At 37.8% G+C, this 20726-nt stretch overlaps 1 protein-coding gene across 1 annotated transcript in view; it reads right to left on the minus strand.

The window, feature by feature from the left end:
- Window positions 1-10387: 10387 nt before the first annotated feature.
- The window catches only part of LOC124061146 (gamma-aminobutyric acid receptor subunit gamma-3), a 38865-nt gene continuing 28526 nt past the window's right edge, over window positions 10388-20726 (minus strand). Inside the window, exons 5-9 of the mRNA XM_046392712.1 lie at window positions 19964-20046; window positions 15887-16024; window positions 14995-15147; window positions 12764-12963; window positions 10388-11429 (exon numbers count right to left, since the gene is read on the minus strand). Coding sequence (XP_046248668.1) covers window positions 11151-11429; window positions 12764-12963; window positions 14995-15147; window positions 15887-16024; window positions 19964-20046 — 853 coding nt within the window. The 3' untranslated portion in view covers window positions 10388-11150. The remainder of the gene's footprint in view (window positions 11430-12763; window positions 12964-14994; window positions 15148-15886; window positions 16025-19963; window positions 20047-20726) is intronic.

Genomic DNA, 20726 nt, shown 5'->3' on the forward strand with positions numbered 1-20726 from the left:
TAAGCGGTATAGAAAATGGATGGATGGAGCATGCTAACATGCACTCAGTGACAATGCCACCATGCTGATGTTTAGCATGTTCCCCATCCTAGTTGAGTCTGTTAGCATGCTAACAGTAGCTGGTTAGCGCTAAATATCAAATATAGCAGAAATTGTTGGGAATATCATTAGTTTAGCAGGCATTTTGACACGACTGAACTATGGACAAGAACCCAAACGCACGACTCTCGAAGTTTCAAAATAAAGCTTTTATTCACAAAAATACAAACTGAAAATCACTCTTCACAGAGGGAAAAAACTCTAAACTAAGAAACAAAAATTCACTAAACTGAAGCTTGGCTAAGAAAACAGAAAATGACTAGAACAAAGTAACAAAATAACAAGACTTCGCACTGGCATGAAGATGTCGCTGGTTGTCTGACACAAGGGCCAAGACAAACTGGCACAGGACAAAGGGAGATGAGGACTACATAAGGATAGAGAGAACAGTGCAGAGCAGGAGCAGCAGGGCCATGGAGAGGGTTCTGGATCCAGCAGCACTATCAGTGCAGTAGGCAGGGCCATAGAGGGCTCAGGATCCAGCAGCGGTACCAGGCCTCAGGAGGGCGAGGTAAGAGATTCTGGAAACAAATAAAATCCCTGCCCAGGCCTTTAAGAAGTCAGGCTCCTAATTCAAAAAGTGTGTTTAAATGCAACCATCTGACATTTGGCTAAATTCACGTTTGTTGTCCAATAAAGAAATAAAAAGTTTGACATCACATTTATCTCTATCCTGTATATTGTAGTCTAGCTCCATCTGAATTCATATTAAACAAGGCATATCTATCTTTACATACTGCACTGTAATATGGCTAGACATAAAAATGTAAAAACTTCGGTCTCAGCAACAGCGACATGTTAAAGATTTCTGGATGACTGCTGGGTGCAGTGATTGAGCACAGCTTGGAGTCGACTGCCACGACGGGTCAAGACACCGCAGGTGTTCTTTCCATTCAAATGTTAAAGAAGCTAGTTTCACTGATTAGGAAGTTTATCCAGACAGGAAGAAACAATCAGACAGATCACCTGGTGAATTATGTGGTAGGAGTCCAAACCTACAAACTCACAGCTCTAAAACATCAGGCTTCTCATTCCTGATTCAAACTGAACTGTGCTCCACTCTCCACTGTGTTCAACTTATTGGTGATTATTATCTGTCACAGCACACACCATTCGAACAGGAGTCATCAAAGGCCTATTATTTTCTTTTCAAATCAATACACAAGAGGTTTTAGAGTAAATGCCGTAGTGTCTCCTCGTGGTTGAACTGCAGTTGTGATCTCAGCTGATCAAAACTCACCCGCCTCGTTACCGTCCCATTCCCTAATAATGGTTCATTTGCATGTCTATGACAAAAATGTATTAGACTTTCAATGGCTTATTGTTTATAGACATGTACGGGATGATTGCAGAAATGGGAAATAAGACTGCGTAGCATCAACTTAATTGGATTTCTTATCTAGGCATTGTGTGCATGATGAAATTGAGTATGAGTGTGAGTGCTGAAGTCATGATTCATGATGGGTTTCAATTTCAACAACCGCTGTGGCCAAACTTTGTCAACTTTAGTTATTCAAACAATGTGATTCAGATCTATCTTTAGTTGTGACACCCAGAACAACATTGCAGTGAAGTTACCTTTTGGTTAGAGAATATAATGTAATATCATGTGTCTTCAGTTAACTATTTGTGAGATCAAGTGTTTTTGACTTTCAAATCTGAAAAAACCTTTAAAAGCATTAGTTTCACAGCAAAATTTGCTTACTCACTTTCTTTTAAAGAATTAGATGAGAATACAGGCACCTCTCTGGTGTCTGTCCATTAAATATGAAGCTACTGCCAAAAGAGACAATTACCTCAATTACAAGAACAACTAGACCGGCTTGTCCCAACAGCAAAAAAAAAAAAAAAAAGTTAGGGTACCTGTAACTCTGAAGCTCAACAATTAAAACACTTATCACACACAAAATCACTAATAAATAAACCCAATATTAATTATATATTATTATAATTAAATATTAATGCAATTTCATTTAGGCCTAATAATTGACCTATCCATATTGGAATGGTGCATGAGAATTTCAGAGTCATCATCAGCATCAGTAATAGGAAATGTCTGCACTTATCCCATTCCTGCAGGTGGATGTTGAGGTGGTGGTGAGGCTGAGACAACAGGAAGTGCTGATGCAGGACGGCCATACGCTGACAGGCAGAGGGCAAGATGGGAATTTTTGCAGCTTAAATAGACTGCCAAATTGGGAGGTGTGTTAAAGTGACCAGTGTGAAGTATGTCACATGTGCATATAGCAGTGCAGCTTGAGTTGGCTACCTGAATTAGCTTGCAGACTTGGCCCCATTTAAGTCCAAGGCATCTCATTAACATTCTCTGATTTCTGAGAACTTTTTCCCCTAAACTGTTGCCTGGTCATTTCCATACAGAAGCCCAGTCTAGTTCTCACACTAATGTGGACTGATTAGACTGTCAGTAAGAAAGAATCTGGGGCGATAAACAGAATATAGCAGCAGTTAACTGTCTACATCCTCCAGCCTTCCCCTCCTCCTCACACCTGCTCCCAGCTGGCTGCACCCAAGGATATAATGTGCAGTCATTCCAGTTAACTCCACAGATTCCTCCTCCGTAAATGCAACAGCTGATGTATTTAGGGAGGAGGAGAAAGGCATGTAATATTTTACTGCAGAAAAAACACATTATTAATGATTAAAGGCTTTAACTTGAATGGTCATAAGCTTAATTTAATCAGCACAGAGCAAGAAAGCAGCAAAACACTGAAGTTTGAGTGATTAAAAAACTTGAACAAATGCTGCTAAACGCAAACATTTTGTAATTTAATGACTGATGAATTACTGATAAAATCTACACATACACACACAATTGTATTAATGGCAAAATGCTGAATGCAAATTTCATTCATCTCCCAAATGCAATTTTTATTTTTATTTTCCTCGCAAATGTGACATTTCTGTTTTGTTTACCTCAGACGTCCTCAGCAATGTGGCTATACTTTGGTCTACATTGAAATATCTCAACTACTGGATGGATTTCCAAGAAATTTTGTGCAGGCATTCATGGTTCCCAGGTAATGAATCCTAATAACTCTGGTGATTCTGTGACATTTCTTCTTGCATACTGTACACGCAAAGATTTGGTCATAACTCTGCCCCCTCCATGTTAACACAGGGGATATAATTTTTCAGATAAATTTGGTTTTAAGTTGGTATTTGAGATTATAAAAAGGGGATAAAACATTGTGATTGACTACTCCACCACTTGCTGTTTTTACACTTTGGTTTCTGTGTGACAAGTGAGATATGATGTCATAGTAAGCTTTAGAGCTGCTTGTTGGTGTGGAAAACTAAAGTAGTTTAAATGCTTTAAAACATTACAGAAACCTTCAATGAAAGAATAATGACAACACCATTCTTTAATTTAGAGAGCTTAGAAAAAAGTCACACAGCACATAGTGCAGTATCTGTTATGAGCTGAAAAATGTATTGGGTTGTGCTGAGGCCACCTAGTTTCTGCAGCATATGTAGAATATTACTGTACCAGTGGAAGGAAAGTTTGAAAGTTGATTTCAAAGTACAAAAGGCAAAATCTTGTCAAGGCCAGTTGAGAAAATGGAGAGAGTTCTATTGCAGATCTTCTCCTTCATAGATTGTATAATGGAGCTATTGTAATGTCACCCAAAGGTTTCTGAAGGGATGTATATGAAGTCCAATGTGGATGGCCATCTTGACTTTTAAGAAAGAACTCGGTTACCATGGCAACCAACAATCTGTAGTTTGGAGTAACCTGGTCCACCAACACAGTGCATATCTATGAATTAAAAACTATTTTTGTTTTGGTTTTTGTTCTGCATGTGCATCACAGCTGTATTGGTCCTCTATTGCTCTCTGCCTTTAAATTTTACATGTGCTGCAGAACCCTTAGAGAGTAGTCCTGCCTGAACACCCACAATGCCCTGTCTGTTGTTGTAGATTTCAACTTAAAAGTTGTACTAATCATGTTAACAGAGGATCAAAAGACTGTGTTTAATGTGACAGGGTCTGTTTGTGGTGTTGATCCCACAGACTCCACTGTTCAGCTTTGCTGCTTTGGTGCTTTTTGCAGGAGGAGACCAAAACAAGGTTAAAGGAAAAGTGAGCAGAAATACTACTCAAAAATAGATACCATTGTAGCTCTGTGAGTCACTGAATATATAAAATAAATTTTGCAGTAATAACTTTAGAAGGTAACAAAACTACAACCATGCTAACAGCTCTGTGAGGCTACATTTAATTCTGATGTTTGACAGGTATAATGTACCATTTTCACCATGCACGTTCGAAGAGTTTGTAACATGTTTTTATCTTTGTGATCCTTTTTTTAAACCAAACATTGATCTTTCCACAAACCTAACCAAGTAGCTTTAATATCTAACGTAACTAAACTGCAAATGAAAACTGAGAAAAAAAAAAAGGATTGGACATGGTGCTGGATGACCAACTCACCAGCTGAAAGAACAACATTAACATCCATCAAGATATCTTACAGGATCAAACTTCAACGCTTATGAAGGCTTTCGATCTAGTAGATTGCAAGACCAAGATGTTTAAGCTTCCAGTCTTCACCTGTGACAACATACAAAACTTTCCAAAGAACATTTTTTCATATTTACTGCAGTTTTAGCCATTAACACTGCTCATGTGTCTTCATGTATCTTGCAATTAAGTGAAGTTGAGTCAGAAACCTTTACTTCTACTGTGGATAACCCACAGCCCTAACCTCAAATCTGAGTTTGATTTGGGTTACCTTATCATTTAATACTTTGGAGCCCTTTAAATGTCTTTATGACAGTGATAAGCACACCCACAGCACTACCAGTATGTGTAAAAGCAGATTACCATATTCGGTGCAGAGGTTCAGATTTTAGCCGTGGTGAAAGGCCAAGCACAATTCCATCATTTCTTATGGACATAAGGAAACAGTTTTCAGAAGAACGCCTGATTGTTTTACTTCCTAAAGCAAAAGCTTTACTTGAGTTCAGTCACGCACTTGAATTTGAAAACCAACTCAGGGTCAGTTTGTTTTGATTTTAGGTTGAAAAATTTTTTTAATTATTGTGTTTGTTTGGATATGTTTTCTCTCACAGGGTGTCTAGAAGGATCTACAGCAAAATAGCTGGTAAAACAACATGCTCAGGTGCAGACTGGGAGCCATCTTGCCTTTTGTTGCAGGTTGGAATAGTTCCCTCTCACTTTTTCCAAAATTTATTCCGACCAAACGCCAGTTGGGTAGAAAGAACAGCTGAAGCATGAGAATCTGTCAGGAGACACACAATTCACCCTTCCTCTAAAATAGCTTTGATCTATATGTAGGCAATAAACAAAAGACAGTTGTGCAAAATTAACTGCACTGAGGTACATTTATGAAAAAAAAACTTTATTCTATATTTTCTCATCCTTGGTAATAATACACATTTCAAATATAAAAAGAACCATAAGTATGAAAATACCATGGACATCAGATATGGACTGTAGATACTGGAGCCAAAGCAGCAAAATCATCAAAACAACCCCACTCACAGGACAGCACGCTGCTGAGGAGTACAATCTCAACACTTGCACTTGACTGTACCATTGAGTAATGAGATATCCATGTCGCACTGAAGCCACAAATATGAAAACACAAAGCAGAAAAAGAGAACAACTGAGTATTGTGTATATAGTAAGTTAGATAGGAGATAATACATGTCAACAAAAATTTGATTCACCACTGGTGAAATACACTGCAGATAGCACAAGTCTGGCTACAGAATGAAAACACACTTTGTGCATGGCAGCACACACACTTGTCAGAATCCACTTCAGCACATACAGTAGCTGTTAGTGAGATTCCACAAATAATTATGATTTGAATTGGAATTAACAGTGGATGAACTGGAAAATAACATTAACCACCTCAGAGCACTTCTATGCTAATTATTCCTGTTACACTCATAATTTCCAACCAAATGACACTTCACAGTACTGCACTCAATACATGGAACTCTTTCTTTTAAAACCCACAACACAACAGTTTCCTTGAACATGATTCAAACTTTCAGAGAATAAACTCAAACACAAATGTCTTTGGCTTCTTATCGCAAAAGTCCTCAGTGAATGTAGGCTAGAATCAATACAACGTTTATCAAAATTCCACTAACACTCAGAAAATTGTTTTACTTTTTAAATGACAACGTTTCTGAATCATTTACATGACCTATTGGTGACAGATTTCAAGTCTAAATGTCTGTCCTTTACATGCCCCATCTGCAAATCCTGCTCATCCTCACGGTGCCCAGAACTGGTTCACTGGTTCAGTCTGGAGCAACACACATGTCCATACTGGCCTGGGATCAAATCCTAGCCTGAATTGCTCCCAGTGTTTACTCCCTTTGCTTTCCCAGAGTCTGGAAAGATAATACTCGAAAAATGTGGTCCAGGAAAAACATGATGCAAAATCAACAGCAAATAAGACAGGGAGTGTGGGAATTAGGCTTTTTAAACATCAAATGGCACGTATGTAGGGCTGTGTAAGGTTTGCCAACACTGCTCCTCTCCATCCAAAAGATTTATACACCATGCTCGACTTCACCAGATCACAAACTGTATGGGTCCTGGACGCTGCAGTAGCCCAATCACACTCTGATTAAATTGAGAAACACTTGAGGTGATTAGTGTTTTTTCTAGATCTGGATACAAAAGGTTCCATTGAAGGTACTGAGTGACTGGCGAAATTTCAATGCTACCTCACAGGTATGGTATACTGATACAACACACTATATGTAAGGAGCAATAGGGACAGCCATTGTGTCAATTTAAAGGCACATTGAATTTATTATGTCCAAATCTGTTATCATAGGGATGCATGAAGACTCTATGCAAACCCTGTAAGTCAAGATTTATACTTGCATCGACTCGAATCTAAAGTTTTTATTTAACTATGTTAGATTGCAGATGCATTAGATGCATTAGTTCTGTCTGGATCATTGATATGCCAAAAGAAAAAACACATTTAATTCTTACTCAAGAAAAGCTACTGAATAAAATTATAGAACCTTCTTGTGTCTGTTGTGGGTAAGTTTTAGACATTGTTGCCTGATATTACAGAAAGACTTGACAATGATTTTAACATTCACGGTCCTGTTGTGAATTTCTGCTGGCAGATCACAAACTTTGGGTGCATCCTATTGGCTGAGCTGGTGAAGGTGAACCAGCCTGGGATCTCGTTCACATGCTTCCCCCTCATTCAGTCAGCAGTCTAATGATGGCAAAAGTGCCCCAGAAGAATGTGTGTTCTTTGAACAATAGTCACTTTTTATTCAAACATTGCAATGCAAAAGTTATTGTAAAGTATAGCACCACTCAGAATACCTTATTGCATTGCCCTTCATCTGTCAGTAGAAGGGAGTCAGAACATGGAAACATCTGGGCTCCACAGAGTCATGACTCAATTAACACTGCAAAACAAACACTGACCATAAATGTGATATAAAACAAGGTTTGCCATCACATTGTGGCCAAGAATATGCCACAAGTCACAGATTAAAGTTTGTTATTGTTATTAATATTTATGACTACTTGTATAAATAACTACATATCCAAAGAAAAAGAACAAAAAACAAACAAACAAACAAACAAAAAAAAGTCAGAAGAACTGCTGTCAGTGTTTTTTAAGCAGACACAATGAACAGGTGCAGTAACATGTGGCTGCATCCATTTTCATTCAGTATCTCATCTGACTGCAGGCACACGAGACGGCACTTTACACCAGTACTGGCTGAGTGTACTCCTCTTCTCCTCTCGGGAATAATGACCATTCAGTTTAACATCTACTGAATACTGCCACAATGTGAACACAGCATCACTATACACAACACAATTCAAAAGCGCATTTTATACATACTTTATGTGCAGTATCAAAACATATTAGTTTAACATTTTAGGGTTGCTCAAACTTGAAAACATACATGACTGGGCACATATGTGAATTATTTGGCACAAACATAGCAAATATAATAAAAAGAAAACAGCTCAAAAAGGGGTATAAAAAGTTTAAGCGCACTGCCCAAGGCAGAGAAGTAGCCTTAGCTGCAGTGAAGTCTTCACCATGCTGAGGTTAATATGAGAGGTAAATATGTATTTGTGGTGTTCATCTCGGCTCGGGGTGGGCTACTCTAAGGCAATTCAGCGGTTGCTAATGCCCAATCTAAACACAGGGAAATCAAATTACAATAAAAACAGTCCATATTAAAACCATAATTCTATCTCTGAACATATGACAACTTCTTCAGGGTAGTGTTTAATTGTTAATTGCATGCAAACAAGAGTGAACGGCCAAACAAGGATGAGCGATCCTAATGACTGGAATTATCATATTTGTGCCTACAGTAATGTACAAATGACACCAATTATATTTAATGTGGGTATCTTTTTCACCAACTGCTTCGGAAAAGAACTCAAGGGTTGCTGTGAGTTTAACGGTTGAAAGAAGAAACTCAATTCTTCGCCTAATTAATGGCTGCTGTGTGACACCAATACATGGTGTTAATGTGTGTAACATCTAGAAATATTAACCTTGAATTATACGCATGGCTGCCTTTGTTCCCTGGGTATTCCATCTCTGAATCTGAGACAATGCAGTTGGTAGAGCGACAACCAACCTCAACATTAATGCTGATGTAGAAAGAAAAACACAGTCAGTCAATAAATCACTCATTACTCATGTGCCTTTGAAAGGAATAGTTAGACATTTATGGGAAATTTGCTTAATCAGTATTTTCTTTCCGACAGTTAGATGAGGAGATAGATCCCATTCTCATGTTTGTACACGGAATATAATCCATCTGAAATGGTCATTAGCAAATGTAATCATCATAAATTGAACAAACTGACATTAATAGTACCACTGGTTATAGTATTACAGTGTAGACTACTGTGTGGTTTGCACCCCAGCAGAAACTGTTGCTGTGCTGGCTCTCTATCACATGCATTAAGAAGTGTAATATGAGTGTTATATATGCCATATGATCTTTGATTGTGATGGTTTTTGTAAAGTGTAATGAAAATGATCATTTTATGAAGGGTTATGAGAGCAGAGCTGAGGAGATGACTGGAGAGGAGAGGAGAAAATGAGAGAATAAACAAACACTCCTGTTGACTCCGTGGTTACAGCCTTGCTGCTTTTGGACAGATCCAGCTAGCTGTTTGGGCTTTCAGTCTTCAGTTTGGTTATCTAGGATAAGATAACCAGCAGCTGACTGTAGCTGCACAGTAAGAGTACATGAGAGTTGTAAGCAAAAGATGCACTTTCCACCATATCACCAGTATTTTTTTTAACAATCTGAAAGTGTAAATTGGGTGGGTGTTTGTTCTGTATTGCCTTTTGTACCCACAAAGCAACTTTCCCATAATAACTTTTGTTTTTCCTTGGAGGTACATGTCCAGAATACCCCTTTGAAAGATTTTGTCTGTACAAACACAATCAAAAATAAAATATAAAGATCCATTCAAATCACTGACATCACCAATGTTGGGTAATATTAGTGCTAAAAGTACAATATTACTGCCATTACAGAGTAACTTGTTACATTACAACATTACCTTCTCAGAAAAGTAACTCATTACAGTACAGTACATCTTCAAAAATGAAAACCCTCCTTTCAGCTAGGAGATGTGTTCAAGAGGCCATTGCCATCTTCGCACATCATATGTTATCTAATAAATAACAGACCTGTAAAATATAAAGAAAAAAAAAATATTCTTCCACCTATCTTCCTTCTTAAACACAAAAAAATCATAAATCTTCTGAGTTTCTCTCTTTTACCAAACTAAGACAAGCTTAATTGCCTTGTTAGATCATATAACACACTTCATTCAAACTCTAACCCTAAACAAACAAAACAAGATCACCAGACCCATTCTGACTTTCCACTCACCTCTGGCTTGGTCCATATAAATCCTTAATTCACAGGGTTAGATGTGTTTGTCCAATCGCCCAGCTGTAGCTTTTGTAACTTTTTGGCTGCTATTGATCGGACAGTAAAACAATAAAACACAGGCTCATATAGCCTACTGAGCACACATCATGTTTCAACAAACATACTATTACTTAAACTTAAATTACTATAACTTATTGCTTATTTGAAAACATAAATAAATTGCTAATATTTTATGTTACTCATTACAACAAAAAATAATTTGAGTACTCAAACATGTTACTTTGTAGTGCGTTACCTCCAACACTGGACGTCAAATCCTCTAATGTAGAAAAAAAAATAACTAAAAAAAAATATATATATATATATATTACATACATTATTAATTCGCCATAAGTTTACATCAGTGATTCCTCTTCTCTGGAAACCGATTTATTTATCATACCGTATAGGGATACTAACAGCTTTGCAAGCTGGAGGAATGAGTCATGCCTAATGACTGAAAGTCAGTGTGAAGAGATTAAAACCTAATGAAATTTCATCTGGTTGTTCCTACAAATGACTGTGTCATAAATGTAACTCAAAGCTCTGAATGAGAACAGCCATAATCAGTCAAAGCCAGGCTCTTCTTCTTCTTTTTTTTTTTAAATATAAATCATTGTTCCCTGATTATTGTAGCAGATAGTATCTACCCCTCCAGAGGAAGGCACTATAAATGGTTTGAATGTCCTTGGATTTTCATCAACTGGATTTGACTGATGGCTGGATAATAACGTGCCGAGACAATCCCTACAAAACAAGTCATCCTTCTGATTGAGAAGTTTGGGGTAGCAGTGCAAAGCACATGTCCTTCTTTGTTTTCACAGTCCATGCTTGTCCTCATTCTGTGAACAGCCTATCGGAGGGAATCAGTATTGTCTTGTAATCTCATACCTGTAGTCACAGAAGCAGAAGTGTCTGGTGGACACAGGCCAGCAGACACACCCTGTCCTCTCTTTTTATCTCCAGGTACCTGCTTCGGATACCACAGGAAAGAGTTTATTTGGCGTTACCATTATTAACTAAATCCTGATTTTCTTCTGCTAAACTGTGCTGTCCTTCTTTTGTGACCAAACAGGCCTCTGCAGTGTGCTAAAGGTAGAGGTAGCCAACCCAGTAGACGACATTGAACAGCAAGAAGGAGGTGGGGAAAAAGACGCGTGAGTATGCATCCAGTTCAAGTAAATCTATGTGGACGCGTCCTTTTCTCCACGCTCCTCCTTTACACTCCTCAAAGCAGCAGAAGAAGCTCTGGCAGTCTTTCCCGTCCAGACACTCGTAGACACAAGCATCTTCAAAGTCCTGCCAGTACATAGAGTTGTTTAAAGCGATGACAGTGTGTGGAGGTCTCACATCCAGGACAGAATAGTTCTGGAAATAAGAAGAGGCAGTCATGCAGAGAAACCGGAAGCAAAACTGATGGTGACTTATTGAATTAGCATGTTTGTTTGTTTATTTTCTGGTATAGACTAGATGTTTTACAGGGACATTTAAAGGAACTTGGATAGGTGTGTTTGGTCTTTGCTAACCATGCTTTCAGTGGGTTTTTTTTTGTTTTGTTTTGGCAATTGTGGCCTATGACTTACAGGAGGAAGCTTGTGATTTAACGTTATCGATGCAGTTCCCCTGGCTGTTAAAGGATAAACATGGTTGTACTAAGTAATAGTAGTAGAGTTTTGTACTGTGTGAATGTGATTAGTGTGTTCCCGAGTGAGACAAAATCACAACCTACTATATGTCTGGACTGCTTATGGTTAATGTGTTAAAATGTTGCAAAGTTCTTATAGGGGTCAGTGGTAATGTCTACAGTATGAATGGATATTAAATGCTGATTTGTGATCTGTGGTGGCCCCTGTAGTATTTATTGTACTAAAGCAGTAGATCATAGGACATGGATATGCTGTGTTTGAGTTACAAAAACAAAAGAACAACAATTTCAACTCATATCTTGGGATTTTTGTGAAAATATTTATGAATTATATTTCTAACTATTCGATCTTGGCGTACAAAACCTGAAACACCTGACCAAATGTGTGTATCATGTAGTTTGACAGAGATATTTTAATTTTAAGTAAGCTCACTTGGAGGAAAAAGGTCACAATAATATCTACAGAAGCTTCAATCTCCAGTGTATTAATGCTCAGGGAGTTATACATTTTGTCTGTCTTAAGTGACAGATCAGAGCTTTGGTTTTTTGCACAGAACATAAGGCGACAGTCTGCACTCCCTGCACTTCCTTCAGTTGGTAAGGGGCTGGAAAGGGCCTGTCTGTCTTGAAAGCTTGTTCAGATTGATGCAGTGTCCCTTAAAATAGTAACAGCCTTATCAGAAGAGCTTATAAAGGGCAGCATCACATCATCTCAACCCTGAAAGATTTTCTCACTTCAGTCTTGTGATAACAAAACCAAAGTGCTATCAGAGAAAAGACACTTTTGTAACAAGTGACAGCACAAAAGGGCCTCACCTCAATCCACACTTCATCAGTTGTATCTTACGAGGTCACTGTTAGGTGATTTTAAGCAATATTGCGGCAAGAATATTCAATATAACTGTATATAAAACTGATTCAATTAAGACTGTGACTTTTTTATTATCCATGGATGGATATGGATGTGCTGTATGTCTCAGTTGGGGGGTTTTGTGCTGTTCCTTGTTTAAGCTCCATAAAAAGCATCAAAAATAAAACAGATTGAAGGCAAACTTACTGATCTTTTAGGTTCCATGCAGCTGGGTCTGCGAGCGCTGTATGAATAATAATTTAACGTTGCATACTCCATCAGGGCAGCAAAGACAAACAGGAAGCAGACAGTGACGAAAAGGTCCATGGCGGTGACATAAGACACTCTGGGTAGCGACGTCCTGGCCACACTACTGAGGGTGGTCATAGTCAGCACGGTGGTTATACCTGAAGGACACAAGACGGGATAAATTCATCTAAGGCACTGCTCACAGGTCATACCAGAGATCCACAAGATTTTTAACTCAGGAATGAGTTGAACACTTGCCGTCGCTGACTGCAGTGGACCTGAAGCTCAGGAGCAGAGACCAATTATACTGAACTGTTTCTGTAAGTTTTCAAAGCTTTTATTTCTGAAAAGTTTTTTGGACAACTCAATCAGACAAGCCTCATACATCTTTGAGAATTTTTCTCATCTTCAAGGACACCTGCTTTAAACTGATGTGGACAGTGCAAAAAGCTGTCAGCAGGGCATTGACATTTTTCAGCTTATAAAGCTGATATGGTGAACTTGTTAGCAAACAGTTCCTTCTTTACAAAATGTGTAGACACAGAGCAACATTATCGTTCATTTTATGTCTACAGCCATTTGACAAATGAAAGAAAAATACTCATTCGAATTTTAGATAGTTCTAATAAGTTTTTGGCCGAATGGTTCTCAAGCTTTTAAATTCAACTGCACTGTGCTCACCAGCTAGTCCCTCAAATTGTTTGCCTGCTGTTTGGTGCTGACCAGGTGGATTTTTAAAGTTTGTTCACTGAAAACAGCTGCCTGCCTACATCCGAGAGAGTGAGCGAAAAGGTGTGGAGAATAGACCCAAGACAATGAGCTGAAAGACACTAAAAACCCTCTGCAGAGCTGAGAGGAACGACAGAATCAGCTGATGATTCTCAGTGCATTCATCACTACAGGTGACTTCTTTCACATCGCACATAGTCATTTGACCCTTTCTTAATATAAAAGGATTGATTGGCACTTTAGCTTTAAGATTTCCTCAATTTACTGGATGTAAAAGAAACAAACATCTGCATCTGATTTTGTTCTTTCTCGTCGCCCATCTCCTCCTCCATGAGCATTACAGAGATGCCTATGAGAAAAAAAAAAAAACATCTGTGACTGTTTCGCTGAGGTTCCCATGGTAACAAGCTGGCCCCATCTATTTCAGGCGGACATCTCACACTTTTCCTTTAGCCTCTGCTTGCCACAATGATTACACTTACCTGCCTTCTGCTGATGCTGTGGCACAGATTTGAGAGTTTTCTCTAAATGACAGATTGAACAGCAAGTTTGATGTGAGGAAAATTCTCAAAAGTGTTTATCTACAGATAGCTTAACATGGAGGAAACTGAGGTTCTGTATGTAACGCGTCAAGCATAACTGGTTGAAGGACCTGGTCCATGTGACAGCTTCCTTAAAAAATAAGTATGTAAAGTGTGTTGAGCTGAGCTACACCAACTACACTGGCTTGCTCCTGTAGCTCCTTTAGGGTCACCTTCATTATTTCTTCGGATTTGCATGCAATCAAGCCACATGCTTCAAATAATGGCACTCATTATTCACTTTCTACCTTTGTCCCTTACAGTTGTGAGTTGTGCAATGTACAGTATAGAACACTGAGGCTCTTAACAGATGATACAACACTGGGTAACTTATGAGACAGAGAACAACAGTTTAGATGTTCACGCACTTATTTCCTTATATATTTTAATGCCAGTCCAAACGTTTGAAATTACCGTAATCAGTAACCTATCACTTTGCTTTTCAATTTCTTTAATTGAATGCCTAAGCAAACAGAACCAAACTAAAAAATGGGAATAATGAACCAAATGTAAACAGAGATGGGGAAAAAAAAGGACGTAATCAATTACCTTCACCAAAATGTTCCACAGGACTGCACAACAACAAATAGAAAGCATGTGCAAAAAAGGAAAAAAAGCATAACAAAACAGATAAAGCAGATGGAGTGACTCAAGTAAGGTGACAAACAAAGATCCATCCAGCTTAGATAACAGCACATAAAGACTGAGCATATTCAAAGCAAAACAGGATTCAAGCGTGCAAATGAAAACCTGAAAAGCTGTACCTTGAGATGATGTCTGCATCAGCATTTCCAATTATCACTCCAGCTTTTAGAGCAGTGTTCCAGACACAAACAGTGTGTCCTTGTATGGACAAAGCAAATGAAGTGCAGTGAGTACCTAAAGCTGTTCGGGCTGGTGTGGCATCTTTTTTGATCCAGAAGGACACCCAGGAGAGGACCACAGTGAGGATGCAGGGGATATAAGTCTGGATGGTGAAGTAGCCCATTCTTCTACTCAGGTCAAAATACACTGTCATCACCACATAGTCACCTGGGTGAGAAAAAACAACACAACTTTATCGACACGTCTCCAGTCTCTGTAAGCACAGGTGCCGAAATCACACTGAATGAGTGTAGCGGCACTCATTAGTGTAATCATTCATCCGTGCGTAAAATAACATATAAAATAACTCTATATAACTCTAACATCATGATACACGACCCTTATTCCATATGTATAATCATTATAAACATTTAACAAATAGTTTATAACACTCTGCAGTCAACAATACTGGGGCTCATGACAACTGAACAAACTTGATCTGGTGATGAAAGCCATGAGATTTAGCTGTGAGCTTGGGAGAAAATGAAGTAAATGTACAAAGTAAATTGCTTTTTTTGGTCAAACTATCACTACTACTACTACTACTGCTATTTCTACTACCAATAATATTGTTCACTTTGGTATTAAGTGTCTTAAGGTTAAGACTGATGAGAAATCTTATAGATAATTGTACAATATTTCTAAAAATGTAAGAGCTGAGTCAGCCCCGTGCAGCTCACATACAGCTTCCTCTTAAATAACAAGAACAGCTTGTTCAGGAGTGCATCTACAGATGTGACAAACACAATTTGTGGCTCAACAAAGGAATGAAGAAAAGATAATGAACCAAAAATGATTACTGCCGCTTCTTCTACAAAGCAAATGTCTTAGGCACACCGACACTAAACATCAACATGTTTGAAAATGTTAAACTTGAGGAAGAAACAGTGCAGTAGACAGATCCCACCTGCTGTGGTCTTTATTATGTCTGTAGTGTTTCTCAGGCCCATAAAATCAAACTGGTAGAGACGCCAGGACTTTTGGTCAGCCGCCTCCACAGAGTTCTTTCTCCACTTGTAAATCATCTCATCTCTCGGGTATCCATCTGCAATTACACAGAGCATGTGTGTGTGTGACCCTTGGCGCTACATGGCACATCCTAATGATGGATATCCTGTACAGACAGACCTAGGGCCACCCAGAGCAACATTTGTCTTATGCTGGAAGCTGGTTAATGAAAAGACAGTCTGGAACAAAGACAGAGGCAGAAGAAAAGTAGATTAAACGAAAGCTTTGGTTCAATAATGCACTGAATCCATCTTGATGTTGTGCCTGACCTTCATATGATGTGCACGGAGCCTGGGAGTGCTTTTACAATCGATCATGTGAGGTTAATGGTAGCTTAATGATTGCATTTATGTTTTGGTGTGATACTGGCCTGGGTCCTTTTGTCTTAAACAGACACATAATCATTTTAAGTTGAAAAGCTAATAAAATTATGATCTTTCCTGATAGCAGTTTGATGTAATAGGCTTTCAATTAACAAAAACATTAACTGTGAGGGAACAAATTGCCCAAACTACTAATTGTTTTCAAACATGCCTGATGAATGAATTCCATTAACATTTGCCACATTCTCTCATTTGCTATTAATGATGCCATTAAAAATTCAGCAGTCGCTTCTCGGATTCAAATTGTTGGGAAAATAACAGCTTACCGCTGAAAGCAGCTCTTTAACCAAGTAAACCTTTATGAATGGCAACACTAGATTAGTAATATTCTGTAGGACAGCTGCATAAAAGGTTAGAAATGGGCTCACAGCACAATTCATGATGCATTTGTAAATGAATGATATTCATAAATCTTATTACACATCAGCCTAAGAAGACATGGTGCCTTTCAAAATGAGAGTTCTTTAGATTTGAAGTTTACACTCTTCCACTGGAGCAGGTTTATATCTAAGTGGTTATGTCTTAAATATCTCTGTGTGAAGCAAAAACTTCGCAGTACTTTATCACAATACAAAAACTCACATACATATAAGGATTTTATTGGTTTATTTGTTAGATTGACTGTCTCAGCTACTTCTACTTGAGTACAAATTTGAGTTGCCCCTACTTTGCATGTTTACCATTTCTGCCACTTCATACTTTTACTCCACAGAGGGAAATAGCACACTTTTTACTGCACTACCTTTATTCGACAAATATATTTACTGGTTACTTTACAATGTAAAATTTAGGCATAGAAAAAATATGAAGAGTTCATAAAATATGATGTATTATTGTGGAATAAATGACCCACTTTCGGTTATTAGAACTAAAACAACTGTCAACTAACTGATAAGTCAATTGGTGCTACTTTGATAAGAGAGAGGTTGTTTTTCTTGAAAATAATGACAAACATTTCATGGTTCAAGGTTCTTAAATGTGATGATTGTTGCTTTTCCTTATCTTTAATGGCTGGATAAAACAAAAGATTTGGACATTGTGTGGTGCTGCATGATGTGATACTACTCTCTCTCACTATGTCCTGACATATTTACTGTAATTATCATTATTGTCACGGTCACGCACCAGAACCATTTACAAGTGCAGGGAATTGGATAACTGCCTCAACTACTAAGAGTTAGATTAAGCTAAATAAGCACATTGTTCTTCACAAAACATGAATGCATTATGACAATAGATTGAGTTGAAGTGCACTTGTTTCAGATTAACTGTATGTTTTTAGCAAAAACATAAAAGTTACCAAACTTTTTTACGCATCTTTCAAAACCTGAGAGTGAAGTTATCTCTGCATTCTAATAATGCTTATAATGATTATAATCAGTAATTTCTTTGTGAGCTCGCTGTGACATCAAAGAGAATAAATACACACACCAGAAGCATTAATGTGCTGCATAAAGTTGTGGATACATTCATCTGCAGCAATATTAAACTTGCTGCTACAGTAACTTGATTAAATTAGCTATGATTAAATAAATGATAATGAGTTTGTTTTTTCTACAGAGACATCTGTTACAGCTTTGTAAGTGGAGCAGGCAATTTCATAAACATTTATTTCGTTAACTTTGCAAGGACCTGTATAGGTTGATATATTGTGCATTTTGCAGAGATGTGTTATGTCAGAGAAACAAAAATAAAGAGGAGACTCTCAGAGTGAATATTATTTGATCTGTTCCACTGTCAGACTTCCAATTAGTCCAATGTGGAGTTTTGTGTTTTTAGTGCATAAAATAGCCCCTTCTTTACTTGATGGATGCTTTTTCATGCTCACATAATAGTGACTTTTGCACTGCCCCAAAATGATTATGGCCCCATCCTGGCCACCCTGCTGAAAATGGCCTCCTGGCTTTGTCAGTGCTTGTTTCAAAAGAACAGCGACTTTAGGATGGGTACAACAGGACTTTGGCAAAGTCCTTAAAAGTTTAACTAATTGACATGGAGTAACATTAGCATTCTTCTTCAATGAAAAACTCTGCCTCTCGAGTTGCTGCATACTTCACTATGTTCACCAGCAAGGTGCTGCTGTATCTGTCTGTTGTTTGATGCTGCACAAGCATACAATCTGTCTATCTGGGTGTTTTTTGTTAAAAACAGCTGTCTGCTACAAGTAGAAAAAGGGTCAAGGAGGGGTAGTGAGACTGGATCAAAAGCCCAACCAAAACAATGAACTGAAAGATGCAAAAATGCTCAGAAGAGCTGAAGTCAACAAAATTAAAAAAAGAAAAAAATGATTGCAGCTTTGGTAAACAAAAATCTATCACCTGATTGGCACATCATAAATATGCGTTCATTTATTTTTACAATTAAGTACAGTAAACTAAGCACAATAAAACATGGCTTGAAGCCAATCACATGTTTATCCCTATTTCATGATTTAAAATTGTTAATATTATTTACATCATAGCAGAGGCTTTAGTGGATGTAGTTGCATGTTAATTATCTGCCTAATCCATATTCTGCTCTCCTAACATCTATTCAGCTCAGTTTCATGTTTGCATTGTACTCAGTTAATTATTTAAATCGCTCAGAAACATGATGGCTTTAAAGACAAGCAAATCTGACTTAATCAAAAACAGTGACATTGTCATGGAAACCAGCATAATGTCTGATCATTTCCTTAGGTAAGAAGATGGGTTTGACGGATCACAGCAGGATGGGTCCACAGGCGTGGCAGTGCAATGAACAGGTTTTAATATGTCCTAATATGCTCCCCAAAGTGCAAGATCTTATCTTATTAAATCACTCTGTGATCTTGATAATAGATCTCTGTAAGGCCAGTGCAGACCCACAGCAGATAACACATCAAACACACAGCATGCTCCATTTTCAAAACAGTGCGCCATTCCTCATATTATCATCTGGTTTACTGGATGTCCTGCTAGATGGACTGACAGCCCTTTAAATCTTGCATCCAATCACCAAACAGAACACATTCAGAGTTCTGTTTAGCTGTCATGAAGTGAGTCAGTTTTGACCAAACCGTTGTGTTTTATGCAAAATTGTTATAGAATATCAAATACTTGTGTACTTTTGTCTTTATAATGGGGAGGGGCAAGCTGTCTGCCACTAGTGACTTTGTAATTTAGTAGTTCATTACACATAAATACATCTGTGGTTCAGTTTACTGTACGTATAGCTCACCCCTCTGGCACCACCTCTGCTCATGCAACGCAGTGAACACAAGAGGCATCGCTTGGGTTTATTTTTGTTGGCCAACTGCTCTTATGAGTCTCATTTTTGTTTGCTTGCTGAGATCCTGAAGTGAAATTTTTTGTTGCAATAAGGACTCATTCATTACTGAACTGTCAATTTTGTATAGAGCACTGACTAATTTAACATTTATGAATTCAACAATAGGCTAATTCAGGCTAAATAAATGTGATTGTTTTAATTTGAAAGTCTAGCCCACACATAGTCTGTTTAGAAAAATCAGACAAATGTAGTGGATGACCCCTGCTGCAGATCGACAGACAGACAGACATAGCAGACTCAGGCTGGGCCTATGAAGATCAAGAAATTAGCCAAGGTGTACTCACAGCTGGAAAAGATGAGTGGACAGGAGTGTTCGTCCATTGGAAAGTTATGCAGCTGCAGCTGGCATTCTGCGTTTATTGTCAGCCTGGAAAAAAAAACAAAACAAAAAAAAGATAGGAGACTTTGTGACAAATTTATTTATCTTATATGACACTAAATCACAGAAACACATTTTTTGGCTGTGATCTTCATTGCATCACAATTATAAAGGTAATCTATTGTACATTATCAGAAACGGTACAATACTGTGAGTGTGAATGCTTTAATTCATGTTAATTTCAATGCAAAAAAACTATCTGTCAGCATCAAGTGGGACAGCAATTTTGAACTTATAGTCATCAACCAAAAGTGTAGGGATTCAAGCACCAATCAGTTAGTGTGAGACAGTAAGGAATGATTTATATTTCAAAATATATCAAGTGATTAATTTATCAATCAAGAAAATAATTGTTCATTACACCCCTGGTACACTGTTTATTAACATCCTAAAATGAAGTGTAGCACCTAGAACTTTAATTTTATTTTAATATAAATTGTTGAAATTATTTTTACATTTCCTGATATACCTCACTGTATATTGTTCATATGATCTTACTTTAAGCTTGCACTAAATGACTACAATATCTATGTGATCAATAATCTTTGTTGAAAAATGATTTTTCTGACTTTTATCAGCCTTCAGGGGCCTGTAATTCACAAAACTCATAACAGACACAGCGATGAGTGACCAGTGATACCCTGACAATGAGAAAGGGACAATGGGAG

The sequence above is a fragment of the Scatophagus argus genome, chromosome 6, assembly GCF_020382885.2.
Source record: "Scatophagus argus isolate fScaArg1 chromosome 6, fScaArg1.pri, whole genome shotgun sequence".
In the NCBI taxonomy this organism is placed as follows: Eukaryota; Metazoa; Chordata; class Actinopteri; family Scatophagidae; genus Scatophagus; species Scatophagus argus.